Genomic DNA, 15,795 nt, shown 5'->3' on the forward strand with positions numbered 1-15,795 from the left:
ATGGGACTGGGAGGGTGACAGAGCCTCTGCAGCCCTGACCCCTTGTAGGGCAACGTGGTGTTTGCTCAGCCTCTGCCAGCAATGGGGGCACCTGGGGGGCGTGGGGGGAATGGAGGGATGGCGGGATGCGGGAAGGGAAGGGATGGAGGGATGAAGGGCTGGGATGGAGGGAAGGGATGGCGTGGGGGGAATGGAGGGATGGCGGGATGCGGGAAGGGAAGGGATGGAGGGATGAAGGGCTGGGATGGAGGGAAGGGATGGCGTGGGTGGGATGGAGGGATGGGGATAGAGGGTTGGGGGATGAGGGATGGGGGAATGGAGGGATGGGGATGGAGGCTTGGGGAATGGAGGGATGGGGGAATGGAAAGATGAGGGGATGAGGGATGGGGGAATGGAGGGATGGGGGAATGGAGGGATGAGGGAATGGAGGGATGAGGGATGGGGGAATGGAGGGATGAGGGATGGGGGAATGGAGGGATGGGGGCATGGAAGGATGAGGGGTTGAGGGATGGGGAACAGAGGAGACTGGAGGAAGGGTGGGGCCGGAGGGGTGGGAGGACGGGGGGAAGGAGCTGGGGGCTGGAGGAAGGGCCGGGGCAGGAGGAGGAGGAGGCCGCTGCGCCGGGAGGCGGGGGCGGGGAGCGGGGCGGGCGCGGCCCCTCCCGGGGCGGGGCGCTGCCGGTACAAGGCCCGCGCGGGCGGCAGCGCGGCCCCATTCATCGCGCACGGCATGGCCGGGGGCGGCGGCGCGGAGCGGGCCGGGGCCGGGGGGCTCCTGCCGCCCGCCTGCCGCCAGCCCCGCCGCAGGGTGAGCTCCGGGCCGCGGCGGGACCGGGCTCGGGGGGTCCGGGACGGGACGGGACGGGATGGGATGGGATGGGATGGGAAGGGCCGGGCCGGGTCGGGTCGGGCCGGGTCGGGGGGCGCTGCCCGGCCGCGCTAACGCCGAGCCCGGTTGCAGGAGAGCCGGGAGCGGCTGTCGGTGTGCAGCAAGCTGTGCTACGCCGTCGGGGGGGCCCCCTACCAGATCACGGGCTGCGCGCTCGGCTTCTTCCTCCAGATCTACCTGCTGGACGTGGCGCAGGTACGGCCGGGGCCGGGGGGGGCTGGGACCGGGGCTGGGGGGGGGCCGGAGCCCCCGGTGTGGGGGGTGCCCGGTGCCGCTTTGCCCGCCAGGCGGGCGCGCCCAGTGCGACCCGCCGGGGTGTAAGGGAGTGTGTGTCGGTCACGAGGAGTCGCGGTCCTGCGTGGACGTCGGTCCGAGGGCTGTGGGTTTCCACTGGGCCGGCCCCACGCGTGGAGCCGTGTGGCTGCTCCGTGCCTCAGGCTATGAAACGGGCTTGTGGTGTCCGTCCCGCGGGACGCAGGATCTGTTCCACAAACCCGCAGTGTTCCGGGTCGGTGTGAAATGGGGAGGGAGAAGTGCCTGTGGGGCACCCTCGTGCTGGCTGTGGGGTGGGTTTTAGGGAGCTCTGCTCCAAGGCAGCAGGAGTTTGGTGTGGAAAGAGCACGGTGGGGCAGCGCTGGGAGGGACTGGGTCACCGTGCCTCAAATCCCGCTGAACAAGGGTGAGAGGCCGAGGGACCCGTCCGCTGCTCCCAAATGGCAGGGGGGTTGCAGTACAGTTGGGAAGGTCTTGAGGAGCTCAGGAAGGGCAGCCGGGGGCACGGGGGTTTGCGTGTCCTGACACAAGATCTTCTTCCTGTAGCTGGACCCTTTCTATGCCTCCATCATCCTGTTTGTGGGACGAGCCTGGGACGCCATCACGGACCCCATGGTGGGCTTCTTCATCAGCAAAACATCATGGACCCGCTTTGGCCGCCTGATGCCCTGGTAAGAGGTGCCTGTAGCACTCAGCATCCTTACCTGATGTGTCACAGAGCTTCCAGTCAGCTTTGGGTGTCCCTTGCCGTGAGGTTTGCAGGTCAGGACATGCTGACACCCTATCTCACCCAGGTGAGGTGCCAAGCACCCCAAAAAGCTCACGGTGCTGCCAACAGCTGGGGCTTCAAGTCTGTTCCTGTTACTTTGACCAGTCCCAAGCCGTCCCCATATGAGCTGGACCCAGCTGTCCTCCGTGTCACTGCGCCCGCAGGAGCTCCAGCCTCCCTGAGAGCTGCCCCGATGCCATGCTCCGATGCTGGACTTTGTTCCTGCAGCGGTTGCTGAGCCCTGGCCGGTGGCAGGGCCACGTTGCCAGCGGAGCAGGTGGCATCGCAGCCATAGGGAGGAGGGACGGGGGTGTGTGCGGTTGATGCGCGGTGGTGCCAGCTGACAGTCACGGGGATGCTCTTCTGACAGGAAAACAGCTGTCATGGATCTGGGTGTCCGCACGTGGGTGCTTCCGCTGCCCTTGGGAACGGGGTGCTGAGCAAAGGGAGTCGGAGCAGATGGGTTGGGGTTTGCGAAGCTCCAAAGGGCTCGTGCCTGCACCCAGGGCAGACTTAGGATGTCCATAAACACCTGCCCCTCTGCGGGACAGGGAGCATTGCAGGGTGCTAATGGCTAAGTGTGGACATGGTGGCATGTCCTGCGTTAAAATAACCCATGTCCTGGGCACCTGTGGGATTGCTGAAATACAATGCAGCAAAGGGGGTGGGCATGGGGGGAGTGGAATTAGAGGGCTGCAGTCCTTTCCCCCGCAGATTATACCCTCTGCTTCCGGGCTTTCCTGGAATAGCTCTGGGCAGTGGCAGTCGGCTGTTGTTAAAGCCAGGCTCCATGCATGGCCTGAAATAGCTTCCCTGCAGCCGCACGTGTGGCGGGGTCTGGGGTCTGGAGATTAGAGCAGGGCTGCCCACACGGAGCTGCCTGGGCGTGCAGGCAGGGCTGCGCGGGATAGCCACGCGCTTGGATGGCCACCGCGGCTCCGCTCTCTGTAATCTCGCGTCCTCGAGGCAGGGGGTGGGGATGGAGTGGCTGCATTCCTCCAAACGGCTCCTGCTTTGTTAAAATTAGCCAGAGCTTTTGACTTGCGCTGGGCCCCCCAACAGTGCCGGGGCAGCCGGCTGTGAGGAGCTTGCTGCTGTTGTACATGGCTCAAGGGCAACTGGCTGAGTCCAGTTTGGATGGAGTTGAGCTGAGTTTAAACCTCCTGAACTCAGGGTTCATCGGCCACGATGCGGCTGGCTGTGTAGGGCTGCACAGCCCCAGGCTGGTGTGGCTGTGGAGCTGCTTTCTGCCTCAGTTTCCCTGCATGCAAAGCCAGGAGCCGCAGGCGCTGCAGCACGTGGCTGCAGGGTAGCCTCAGAGGCTGCTGCCTGACCCCAACCCTCAGCACCCGTGAAGTGACCCTGTGGATCCCCCCTGTGTGCGAGGGTTTATTGTCCAAAGCTTTTGCCGAGCTCTGAAGGGTCTGATCTGTGAGGCTGAGCCCCAGCCAGCTGCCGGCGGCTCTAGCTCAAAGCTCGGGGCTGCTCTGGCCCCTTGGAAGGGAGAGGAGACCTTCCTCGAGGGCCATCAGCTCTCTCCCTTTCAGTTCGTTCTTTTTGAAACACTTTTTGGCATGTTTTGTCCCAGTAGCTCATCCACCGGCTGCCTCCTCCTCTCCCCGGGCCGCGGGGACCCTGCTCTGTCCCCAGCCCTGAGCAGGTCCCTGTTTCCTCGACCATCCCAGACTTCCCGGGGCCCAAACTTTTCCTTGATGCGTTGGTGACTGAAGAGCCTCAGTTTTGACCTTCCTCCTCCGGGGCAGCAGCCGTTTGCAAACAGTTAACCGCCGGGCCGGGAAGGGGTGTGCGAGCCGTGGCACAAAGGAACACACCATCGCGCCGCGGCCAATGAGCGGGCGAGCGCGTCACGGCTGCCTCCTCCGAGCCTCTTAATCACCTCGGCCTCGGTCAGGGGTAACTCGCAGTCACTTCTCCGTCCCTGCCAGGAGCTGCCGGTCAGCCCTGGCCAGGGCTCAGCACCCTGGTCCCAGTGCTGGGGTGGGCCCGCAGGGGATTCCAGCGTGTATGCGCTGGCGCCCATGGCGAGCGTGACGTGGTTCCCGCCGCGCGGCTGCGGTGACTCATTCAAAATTTCCCTTGCCTCCACGTATGTGTGAGGCGATAAGCGCGCGGGAGAGGAGTGGCTGGAGCCGGCTCGCCCCTTTCCTCCCCCCGCCGGGGTGACGTGCGCACGGAAAAATGTGCATGTGTTGGGTCCTGTACAATGCCTCTGCCGGCTCTCCATCCATGGAGATTTGGTTTCTCCCTCTTCCCCCCCCCTGCCCCCAACTTTAAATTTAAACTTTGCGTCCTGTACGTCAGCCCGGATGGAAAGATCTCGCTGTACCCTGGCAGTGGAGCGGCAGAGGGCCAGCCCTGACCGTGCATGGCTCTGTCCCGTGTCCGGTTCTGCTGGCTTCACTCCAGGACGCAGCCTCCATCCGGTAGTTTGTGGAGTGCAGGGTGCTTGCAAATCCCCAGGCAAACTCAGTCTCCTAAACAGATGTGGGTGCAACCTCAACCTCTGGCTCCCTTCCCTCCAGGAGGAGGAATTCCTCCCGTGCCCTCCTGAGTGATGGGGGGACCTGGGTGCTTGTGGTGTCCTCAGGCTGCTGGTGCAGGGCAGAGCTGCTCCCCCTCTGGGCTGCAGCAGGACAAAGGTGGTGAGATGTGCTGGATGAAGCGGAGAGATGCTCTGAGTGGCTTCCCGCTGCGATTGCCCTCGCTGGCTGGTCCTGCTGGGACTGCTGCCAAGGCCCAGCGCTTGAGCAATCCCCTCCAATCCTCTGTTGCGCTTTGCATCTCGTGTCCCTGTGTCCGCAGCTTCGGGAAGAGGGGCAGGGGTGGAAGAAGGAGCCAGTCTGCTGCTGGCTGGTGGTTTGCCCCATCCCTGCCAGCGGAACAGAGGTGACCGCAGGACCAGGGCTCAGGGGGGCTGGCAGCAAAGCCAAGCTGGTGAGAGGCATTTTTCTGCTGGGCCCGTGGGGCTGGGGAGCAGGGCTGTGCTGCCTGGCTCTGCTGCCTGGCTGCAACCCAGCCCTTGCCAGGATGAGGGAGGTGATTACACCCCGCTGAACACGCAGCGGTGCTGCCTGGGGGGGAGGTCGGGGCCAGGGGTGGAAGCTGAAGGCAGGAGCAAATCAATCCCTTTCATTGAAGCAGGGATGTCTGTTTTTGTAAATAAAGCTCTTCCCTGGAAGTCTGAGTCAGCTCTTCCACCTCCCACCCTGTGAGACCTGAGCTGCTGCCTTCAGCCTGGTCTAAATCACCCCTGTGGCAACCACCTCCTGTCAAAGTGTTGGAGCAGGGTGGGCCACCCCAGGGCAGCTCAGGACCTCCCAAAATCAGATGCCGGAACCCCACTGGACGTGTGGTAGCGGGGAGAGCCGGGCTGGTGGGGTTACCCAGGTGCTGTGTGCCCGCGAGGCTAACACTGTGTTCTCCCAAAGGATCATCTTCTCCACCCCATTTGCCGTCATCTCCTACTTTCTCATCTGGTTTGTGCCGGACTTCTCCAGAGGCCAAGTGATGTGGTACCTCATCTTCTACTGCATCTTCCAGACCCTTGTGACGGTGAGTTGGGCTCTGCAGATACCAGGACCAGTGGGTGAAGGATGGAGAGGATGAATTCCTGCCTTCACCTCGCTGAGCTACACAGAGGGGCAGGTTCCCATCCCTGAGCTAATTCTCCTCGTGCCGTTGCAGTGCTTCCACGTGCCCTACTCAGCGCTGACCATGTTCATCAGCAGGGAGCAGAGCGAGCGGGACTCGGCCACTGCCTACCGTAAGAGTATTTCCTTCCCTTCCTCGCCATGGCCAGGGAGCAGCTGGTGCTCAGCTCCTTTGCTGCAGCCCTCGCTGGGGCGTGATCCTCCTCCAGATGCCCTGCTGGAAGGGTTCGTTTGCTCACACCCCACCCCAAGGACGGTGGGTGATGATCACCATTCAGGACTTGTACTGCAGCTGGTCCATCTCTTCCCATTCCTCTTCCCCGGCTCCTCTAGAAGACATCCTTGTCTGGTCTGGTGAGAGCTGGGATGATGGGAAGGTGGTCCCTGTTATGGCCAAATGCCTGGAGTAGATGATGGGGGATCTGAGCTCCCCAAGTCTCTGCTCCTGCTCTGTCATACAGCAGTGGGAGCAGCATGACCAAGTCTTGGCCTCGCTCCCTGCCTCAGTTTCCCCAGCAGACACTCCCCTTCCCTGTGTAGCACAGGCTTTATCACTTGGTGATTTGGAGGGAGCTGTAGGAGAGCTAGGCTGGCTCATTTCTCCTGGTGAAGGGCAATGAATTGCAGCTGGGGAGGCTCTGCTGTGGAGAAGGGTTTTGCACCCATGCCCTGGCTGTGCTCAGTCCTGCTGGCCTTTCCCTCCAGGTATGACAGTGGAAGTGCTGGGCACCGTGCTGGGCACCGCCATCCAGGGCCAGATCGTGGGCAAGGTGGTTACTCCCTGCATCGAGAGCCCCCTCTTCATTGGCAAGACCAACTCCTCAGTGGCCATGGAGGAGCTAAACATGACCCATGACACCGGGTCGCTCACAGACACAGTAAGCTGGGGGGACCTGCTGGCAGTCCCTGCCATACTCGCCTTGCCTTTTTGACCAGGCTGGCTCCTGGGACGAGCCCCCTCTCTCACCGTTCCCTCCTCTCTTACACAGAGAAATGCCTACATGATCGCTGCAGGGGTCATCGGGGGACTCTACATCCTCTGTGCCATGATCCTGTCGGTGGGCGTGCGGGAGAAGAGAGGTGAGGCTTGAGACATGATGGAATACTCCGGACTTGTGGAAACGCTGTGGCTCCTGCCAGGGGCTCCTCAGGAGCCTGGCTCCTCTCGGCCCCTCGTTCGTGGGTCAAGGACCAGAGGAGAGGGGCAGGTAGAGCTGAGGTCGGGTGTGGGGGCCTGGGGAAAGCTCTGCAGAAGGGCAGTGCGGTGGGCAGGAGGCCAGAGCATCTCCAGGGTACGTTACAGCACAGCCCTGAGGACTTAGCTCTCTGCTCTGCAGTGCCAGAGATAAATGTTATCTTGCAGTTTTGTCTGGCCAAGGTTGCTAGTGCCAGCTAGGGCATCCCGGGGTGAGGTGATATCCAAAGTCCAGTAGCTTCTGTCCTTCCCTCCCTCTGCTTTGCGACCAGCTCTGCTTATCCTGGGCGATTCAGCCAGGCCATCCTGTCCCCTCTGGGGGGCTGAGGGACCCCTGGATGAGGGCAGGGAGATGCCGGCAGGCATTGCCCTTGACTCCCTTGGGGTGTGATGCTCTAGGTGGGCAGGGGCTTGTGCAGGGTGCTCAGCAGCAGGCACGAGGCACTGCACCCCTTGCACCCAAGGGTGCTGTTTCAGTGGGTTTAATGATGGGCTGATTTGCTCTGCTCCCCAGAGTCCTCCGAGCTCCAGTCGGACGAGCCTGTCTCCTTCTTCCGAGGGCTGAAGCTGGTGATGAACCATGGTGCCTACATCAAGCTCATCGCCGGCTTCCTCTTCACCTCGCTGGCCTTCATGGTAAGCACAGCTGGGCTTGGAGGATGGGGGAGAGGGAATGGCAGCAGCACGGCTCGGGGATGGCTGGGGGACGAGCAACGTAGGGCCCAAACAGGACCTGGCGGGCTGGGAGCATGTGAGGTGGCAGCTCAAAGAACCGGAGCTGCCCCGGGCAGAGAAGAAGGATGTGGCCTTGTGCCCTTGGATGGGTCGGTGAATGGCCGCTTTCTTCCCCTGCTCGCGCCTTGGGCGCAGCCTTGCGAGGAGGAGCTCCTGACTCTGGGGTGGCTGGGGTACCCGTCCCCCCCTAATCACTGCCTGCCTCCTCCGCAGCTGCTGGAGGGTAACTTTGCCCTCTTCTGCACCTACACCCTGGGCTTCCGCAACGAGTTCCAGAACATTCTCCTGGCCATCATGGTGCGTATGGCCTCATCCTGGAGCCCCTCGGGGCTGGGACTGTGGTGCGATGCATGCGGTGGCATCCCGGGGGTCCTCCCCGGGAGCTGGCATGGGATGGGTGCTCCATGGGCTGAGGGGAGGGAGGCCGTGGGGCTGCGGTAGTCCACCGTGGGGACAGTGACCGAAGGTCCCCTGGGAGGAGGGGAGGGAGAAGGAGCTGCCAAATGTCCTGGAAAGGCCGGGCGGGTTGGCAGGAACAGCGAGGCCTTTGTTCCTGTGTGAAGGCGGCCAGAGATGGGGGAGACCAGGAGCCGTGGGGGCCTTTTGTCCAAATCCTGCCTCTTATCTCCCTTCCCCCCACCTCAAGAAAAGGACCTCAGTGTTTACTGCCAGGAAGATGGAGCAAAACAGCTCCTTGCGAGCCCTTGCCAGCTTGCCTCATCCCTGGGAGCCCTTCCCACCCTCCCTGCTCAGTGGGGCGGAGAGGTCCAAGGTGCCAAGGTCCCCATAGAACCTGGCTCTTGGCCATGCTGTCTGCAGGCAGCGCTGACAAGATCAGGTCCCTTCCCAGCACCGAGGATCGAGTTGGGTCCTCCCTCTGTTAGGCAGGAGTGCTGGCACCTGCCGGGTGCCCTGAGGACCGGGTGCCAGGGTGCTCCGCACCAGGGAGGGAGGTGGCCCCATGCACCCGCTCCAATTGCGAGCTCTCCTTCCCGGGAGCAGAGGCAGGTGAGGGCAGGAGCAGGCAGTGTGGCTGCATGCCAGCCCCAGGAGTGTGTGGAAATCAGACGTGCTGGAAAAAGCTGGAAACGTGATGGAGGAGTCTGTGCCCAGGAGCTGCTCCTTGCTGGGAAGAGCTTTTTCCCCAGAAAAGAGCCCAGCCAGCAAGCGACACCATGACCCCCTTCTCTTCCTATAGCTCTCGGCCACCTTGACCATTCCCCTCTGGCAGTGGTTCCTTACCCGCTTCGGGAAGAAGACTGCTGTCTACGTGGGCATCTCGGTGAGTGGGTCCCCTCCAGCACAGAGGTGCACGTGAGGATGGTGTTTCCCACATGGGGTGAGCAGAGCTGTGTCCCCCCGAGAGGGCCCGGAGCTGGGCAGGGGTGATGATGATGATGATGATTTGGTGCCTGTCCCTCATCTTGCCACTTGTGCTGTCGCGGATGTGGCTAAGGCCAGCAGAAGTGGCCACTGCGGGGCTCTGGGAGGAAGGCTGCACTGCTGCTTCCCCGGCTTTCCCTGCGGTCGGAGGGCTGGCATGCACGGGAGGGAAGGGGAAAGGCTAAGGAGTCTGGGTCAGGCACTGCTGACACAACCCGGTTTCTGTCCCCTATCCAGTCTGCCATTCCCTTCCTCATCATGGTGGCTGTCCTGGACAGTAACCTCATCGTCACCTACATCGTGGCCATTGCAGCTGGGATCAGCGTCGCAGCCGCCTTCCTCCTGCCCTGGTGAGTGCGGGGTCCTGGAGCTCTCGGCACTGCACCCCGAGAGCTGGGCAAGGCGCTTCCAGGGCCTGCTGGAGCGGTTAGAAATCCTTGGGAGGCCTTTTTGCAATGTTTTCAGCGCAAGATGGGGCTCTTGGAGGGAAATCCTCTCAGCAGGGAGAGGAGATGCTTTGTTGGCTCTGTCCTAATGTTCACCGTTCCGCTCTCCGCACAGGTCCATGCTCCCGGACGTCATAGATGACTTCAAGCTGCAGCACCCTGACTCCCATGGCCATGAAGCCATCTTCTTCTCCTTCTATGTCTTCTTCACCAAGTTCACCTCTGGCGTCTCCCTGGGCATCTCCACACTCAGCTTAGAGTGAGTTTTTGCGTGGGAGCCGAGGAAGAGGGAGGGAGGCAAGTCTGGTGCCTCCGCATCCAGGCACCTCTGCTTCCCCAGGGCTGGGGGGGAGGTGGGGGGGTCTAAATCCAGCTGTGGCTCCACAAACATCTACCTGCAGGGACAGGTTTGTCTCCTACAAACTCAGTTTCCTTTGCCTGAAGGTGCCTTTCTGTCTGCAGCTTTGCAGGGTACCAGACCCGGGGCTGCTCCCAGCCCAGCGAGGTGAACTTCACCCTGAAGATGCTGGTGTCAGCCGTGCCCGTGGGGCTGATCCTGCTGGGCCTGCTCCTGTTCAAGCTGTACCCCATCGATGAGGAGAAGCGGAGGAAAAACAAGAAAGCCCTGCAGGACTTAAGGTGAGCGTTAGCTTGTGCGATGCAGGCAGCAAGCACGGCATGCCAGTGGGGTGTGTGGGGGCAGGATCAGGCCTAGACGGGTTGTGACACACTGTGACTTGTCCAGGAATCCTCCAGGACCCGTGGGTGGTGGGGTGAGGGATGGGCTGGCTTGTTTGCCCAATCCCGACTTTCCAAGAGATGGCGTGAAGTGTTTGAGATCAACGGGGAACCCGCCCCAGTTGCTAAAGAAAACTCATTCAGGAACTGCGCGAGGCGGTACCGTCCCGCTCAAGCCCTTCGGAGGCTCCTGTGCTCCAAGGCAGAGGTCTGCTCGGAGCCAGGCTTGCTCCATGGCTCACTCCATGCCTCCTCCCCAACCCTTTGCCCCCAGGGAGGAGAGCAACAGCAGCTCCGAGTCGGACAACACAGAACTGGCCAGCATCGTGTGACCCCGGGCTGGGTCCGTCTGCTCACACCGGGGCTCTCCGAAGGACTCGACCCCTCCGGGGCTGGAGCAGCCTCGTGCCGCTGTAGGTGTGCGCCGTCGAGGAGCGCCTGGGGGAAGCCGTGCAGAGCATCCACCGACTCGAACACGAGATCTGTGCCGGTCTTGTGCCTTCCACGGGATCCACAGAGCGCTGGTAGTGTACATTACACGAATTGACCCTGTGGTACTTGTGTGCCTCAAAAGAAACAAGCACTATTCCCTGCCGGGTCCTGGAGAGCAGAAAACCCCGGCGCGGGATCCTTTTGCTCGTAACACTCGTGCCCGCTGCCCGTCTGCGCCCGGCCCGCGTGGGGCTGACCGCCTGTGGGACCAGGGGTAATGGTTAGTGTACATTACACTGTCAATGTGACCGCGCCAAGGACGTGAGCTCACCTCTGCTGTCTGTACATACGACACTAATTTGGAAAGCTGTTCTTTTTTTATAGAGCCTAATTAACTTAATAATGTAAATATGAAACTATTTCCTATTTGTATATATCTGTACAGAAACTGAACAAGGACCTATTAATATTAATTTACATAAAAGTGGGGGAAGTCAGCAGTGTGGGTGTGGAGGACTTTTTGTTTGGCTGCTTTTTTTGTGGGTGTCAGCAAGCCCAGGGTCCCTTTACGTGCCATAGGGCGCAGGATTGACTTTCCCCTGAGCCGAAGGTGCAGGAATGCCATAATCCAGGCAGGCGGTCGTGCCCGGCAGCCACTTACCCCTGTGTGGCTCCTTGCTCGGTGCCTGTGCTGCAAAACCCAACAAAGGCTCTATTATCTTTTCGTTTTCAAGAGGGAACGGGGGTGGAGAGAGGAATGAAATGAAAGCGCTGGCTGCGGACACTGTGAACCCAGGGCTGGAAACAGGAGAGGCAGCTGGGGAGCGGAGAGAAGGGGAATGCAGGCTGTGGGTGACACCCAACACTTTCTCCCAGGACAGAGTGCCGTGCAAGCGCTAATCTTGGTGGATATTTATTCCTTGCTCTTGCATTCCCCTCTCCGCAGCAGAAATGGGGAGAGCCCTGCCCTCCCCGCTCAGCGGGAGCACCGCGCTCCTGCAGCAAGTGTAATGCAGAGGGGGAAAGCAGGCTGGAGTAAGCACAGGGAGGATGCACCAGAGATGAAGCAGCCACCCGTACAGTTGGGGCAAATCCCCAGTGTGAGGGGACTGTGCTAGCTCTGCTGCTCTGTCCCCATGGCCACTGCGCTGGGGGACAGGGCTGTTGCCTTTTGTTAAGCACGTTTGTCACACTGAGAAATTTGTGGGGTCGGTGCCTGAGTTGAGAGCGGCCCCTCTGCGCTGGGGGGGCTCGGGGGAAGGATGGCTCATCCTTTGTTCCACATTTGGGTACAAAGGACTGGAGTGAGCATGGGGTTTTAAAAATAGCCAGAGGGATTAGACCTTAGCCAGGAACACTTAACTGGGCCTCACTCTGCCACCATGGCGGGGGTCATGGAAAGAAGCAAAAGGGGTGATGCAAGGAGGCTGGGAGCAGGCTTTGTGCTGAGCAGAGGGCAAGAGGCAGCGTTAGCCTTGGCCTGGGTGCTCCCAGCTCCCCCAGGCATGGAGCTTGCAAGGAACAAGGGCAGGACAAAGCCAGTGCTCTCTGAAGCCCCTGTGGCAGGGCAGGTAGGTGCCACGTGCACCCTCCGTGAGAGGAGGAGGGCGGCAGTGCTCCAGCCAAGCACGGAGCTGGAGGTTGTTGCAAATGTACTGACCCCTGCCCTGTGTCTGGCCGGGTTTGCGAGGAGTCATCCTGGCCATTGCTATGACCTGGCTGCCTCCGAGGGGTGTGGGCAGCACTGCTGTCTCCAAGGATTTGAAAGATTGCTGCTAGCTTTTCTTTTCAAAGTGTTTCAACAGAAATCAGGGACGTTTCATTCTTTGCCTCCTCTTTTTCGGCTCTGCGGGGTTCACAGGGAGTCTCTGTTCAGGTTTTTTGCAGCCAGCTCAAGAGACTAGAAGCTACTGAGCTTGAACGGGGGCCCAGACGTTCCTCGCTGAGCACACCTCTTCTATCTGAGGCTTTTAAGAAAATAGATGGCGGGGGGGGAAATGACCATGGGAGTTGATAGCACTGAGCCCTGGGCAAAACTCCAGCCTTGAAGCAGAGACCACATCTTGCTTCAGTTGTGATTACAGAGGGCTTTCACTCCAAGCATGAAGAAAGCCTCTCTGGCATGGGAAGTCTTCCCAGCCAGAACCGCATGGGGAGGTGCTGCCCGCGCCTACCGCTGGCCTCCAGCAGCAGCTGTGCTATGGCTTAATCCACACTAACCTTGATGATGAAGCAAATGCACCCGCGCGTCTGGGAAGCACCTCCCTGCAGAGCTGGGGTTACATCGCTGCTGTGCCCTCTGCGCCGGACGGGAGAGCCACGCGTTGGTGCTGGCCCTGCGAAATCAAAGCCAGAGCATGGAAAATGCAGGGTGTCAGCTGCGTGCTCAGCACCTGCTGAGCTGATGCCTCTAACGGCATATGGGCTGGGCCTGTGCTGCCCTGGAACCATCTGTGAGCGCTGGGAACCAGCCCTGATTCCCAGCTGATGGGCTTTAAGGGGCTCCCCAGGCCAGCTGGGGCAGGGGCTACTGGTCTGGTGCCAGGGGCTTGGGGAGCCTTTTCCTGAACTAGGGGAGCATCGTTGCCCATGCTGGAAGGGAGCAGAGGGTTAATGTTCTGCTCGGGGAACCAGGTTATCTGGTCCCTTTTGTTCACAAGGGAAAGAGCCTTTCATTACACCCTGGTGAAGGCGCATGTGAGCAGTGGGGCTCCTAGAAAGAGCCCGGCAGGGGTGCAGGCCCAGGTCCCAGCACCCAGGGCTCGCTCAGCAGGGAGGGCAGGCTGCTGTGGGCATCCCTCTCTCGACTGACACTCATCAGAGTACGTTGGTGCACCCCATACCTTTCCCAGAGCCTCTGGTCAAGCTGCAAGGCTCACCCTGAGCCCTGGGGAAACCTGCTGGATGCCAGCACCCAGTGCTCCCAGTGCACATGGTTGAGCCCAGACTGGTGGGCAGCTCTGCCTCTCTTGAAGCACAAATCTCTCTGAGGGGCATTTCAGGAGGATGCTGCCCTGGCCGCACCACAGGGCAGCACCGAGGTGAGCCAGTGCCATGCCATCAGGGCTGGATGTGCCAGGGGGAAGGTGGAGAGGGGGCTGGGAGGTGACGGGGCACAGCCAGATGTTCACCACAACTGCAGGGCACTTGTCCTGGGAGGTGACTGTGGAGGGGACAAAACCAGCAAACAGTCGTGGCCTCCGAAGAGCAGCACATGAACCTGCAAAATTGCACTTATATCCTCTGTCACCGAGGGTGACTTTGCCAAGAGGCAGGTCCCCCCCCCTCCAGGTGAGGCAGCAGGAGGGACAGTCCCCGAGGTGAGAGCGGCCGTGCTGTGTCTGTTTACCCTACAGGGGATAACTGGAAGTGTGAAAATTCTCTCCTTGTAGAGGGCAAGGAATAACCCCCCTCCTTATTCCCAGGGAAAGGACAAAGAGCCTCAGGTTTATCTCGCAGCGGGAAGAGATTTATGAAACTTTCAAACAGCTGCTGGTGGGGACGGTTTTCCCTTGACCCCTGGGCTGGAGGGACCTGCGTGCCCCACGCTGCAGCAGCAATCACCCAGGGCGGGGTGATTTCACAGGCACTTCAAGCTGAACCAAGCACGGGCTCCCATGGAAAGGGCTGTCAGAGCACAGCCACCCCGCTGCGCTGGTACAGTCTCCGGCGGGCTGGATGGGGGAACAGATCCAGCTGGAAGTCAGCTCAGCCTGGGAAGCTCTGGGGAGAAGCAGGATTGCCAGAGCAGGGCTGTGCTCAGGACAGGGGTGCTGGCCAGCGGGTCGTGGTGAGCAGGTCCCCCTCCCCAGGCAGGCTGGGCTCTGCCACCAGCTGGGGAAGGCAGAGTTAACCCAGAGCCAGCTGCGCAGCCCGAGGGGCGCAGGACGGAGGCATTGCTGGGGTACGGCTGTCCCCAGGGGTCACCTTGCCTGTGCCACCTGGCTGAGGTCACTTGCTTTGTCTGCAAATAGAGACTGAAGGCTACCGATGCGTTTTGGTGGGCTTTAGTTAATGTTTTGCAAAACCACCTTTTCCAAGGATGTAAGCAGCCAAGGCGCTGCAGTACGTGGCCAGAAAGTGATGGGGCAGTAAGGTGGTTTCCTGCTATCCCCGCCCCCCCCCAAAAAACCCACACCTTTTCCCAGGAATGAATCTTTAAATTGCTTTGCTGGGAGATGAAATGCTGTGTGCAGGCCAGCGCTCAGGGTCACCCTTAACCAGAGATGGCTCAGGGAGCTCTGAAAGCACAAGACTGCCTTAGGCCCTGCCAGGACCGTGTTTGAGGCTGCTGAGCACCACGAGGACCTGGGCTGGAGCTCGGACAAGTGCCCTCCTCACACCACAACAGAGCAGGGACAAGTGCTCTCCTTCGGCTGCAACAAGCCAAAGGGCGCTGTCTAGGGGACACAAAGGCATTTTAGCCATTTCATGGCTAAAAAAAAGGAGCAAATATTCCCGTGGTGCTTGGAGGAAAGGGGGACAAGGCACCAACCACCTGGCAGCAGCATGGGGAAGCTGTAAGCTTTTCCCTGGAGGCAGGACAGTGTCGACCACAGGCTGGCATGGTTTATAGGCACTGGGATCCCCCACAGAGCACTGACCTGGTTTACAGTCCTCCTGTAAACAGGCAGCTCTTCCGTGAGCCAGCCTTACCAGGAACTTGATCTTTGTTCCTTCAGGAACCACATTCAGCTGAACGGACCCACCCCAGAAGCAAACACACCGGCCTGGGGCTGGGTTGCGATATCCCCGGTGAGCAGCGCTCTTCCTCTCCCTGTTCTCTGGTTGTTTCTAGTTCCTCTCCCCAGTCTCGCTTCCTCCTTACGGATGCAGCCCAGGAGGGTGGCTCCTGCCCACCAGGATTACTGCTGCCCTCACACCAGTGAGGCAGGACGTGGCTGGTGCTTCACTGCCGTGACTGTATAGAATGCTATAAAATATAAGTCATTGGCTCCACAGAAAAGAGAGGGTTGTGTCTTATTTTCTATTTTGCATCATGTCAGTTGATCCTAAGGTGTCTGATCATGATGGAGACAGCTGCGAGAGGCAGATCAGGTGTTGGCAGGGTGGAAAACAAGGCAAGAAAACCAGGCATATGGCATTGGTGACTGCAGGGAACAGCTCGTCCCCTCTACAGTTTCAGCCTAACTGGGAAGGACAATGTGAGGGCAGCAGTGCAGGTCCCGCTTGGCTCCACGTGCTTTGCCAGGGCAGTGGTTGGGAGCCGGGGGGGGCTGCGTGGAGGGGAAGGGGGATATTGC

The 15,795-nt window shown here is 60.6% G+C and overlaps 1 protein-coding gene across 2 annotated transcripts; it reads left to right on the top strand.

The window, feature by feature from the left end:
- Window positions 1–964: 964 nt before the first annotated feature.
- On the top strand, window positions 965–11,031 carry MFSD2A (MFSD2 lysolipid transporter A, lysophospholipid). Of its 2 annotated transcripts, XM_075173435.1 has the most exons (13): window positions 965–1,084; window positions 1,709–1,833; window positions 5,381–5,504; window positions 5,637–5,715; window positions 6,308–6,480; window positions 6,592–6,682; window positions 7,312–7,433; window positions 7,746–7,829; window positions 8,731–8,814; window positions 9,153–9,265; window positions 9,477–9,620; window positions 9,824–10,000; window positions 10,374–11,031. In XM_075173435.1, exons 2-13 carry the CDS (start codon window positions 1,775–1,777, stop codon window positions 10,429–10,431), a joined length of 1,308 nt encoding a protein of 435 aa, XP_075029536.1. In that variant the 5' UTR covers window positions 965–1,084; window positions 1,709–1,774; the 3' UTR covers window positions 10,432–11,031. The 2 variants fall into 2 exon arrangements, with proteins under 2 accessions (XP_075029536.1, XP_075029535.1); XM_075173434.1 differs by lacking the exons at window positions 965–1,084; window positions 1,709–1,833 and having other exon boundaries at window positions 5,217–5,504.
- The last annotated feature ends 4,764 nt before the right edge of the window (window positions 11,032–15,795 follow it).

The sequence above is a fragment of the Calonectris borealis genome, chromosome 25 (assembly GCF_964195595.1).
Source record: "Calonectris borealis chromosome 25, bCalBor7.hap1.2, whole genome shotgun sequence".
Taxonomy (NCBI): Eukaryota; Metazoa; Chordata; class Aves; order Procellariiformes; family Procellariidae; genus Calonectris; species Calonectris borealis.

Bases quoted from the DNA above. Each gene is read 5' to 3' on its own strand.
- MFSD2A (XM_075173434.1), top strand. From the start codon at position 5,280: ATGCCGGAACCCCACTGGACGTGTGGTAGCGGGGAGAGCCGGGCTGGT. The intron at 7,830-8,730 runs GTGCGTATGGCC...CTCTTCCTATAG, and splicing joins ACATTCTCCTGGCCATCATG to CTCTCGGCCACCTTGACCAT. The intron at 9,621-9,823 runs GTGAGTTTTTGC...TTCTGTCTGCAG, and splicing joins ATCTCCACACTCAGCTTAGA to CTTTGCAGGGTACCAGACCC.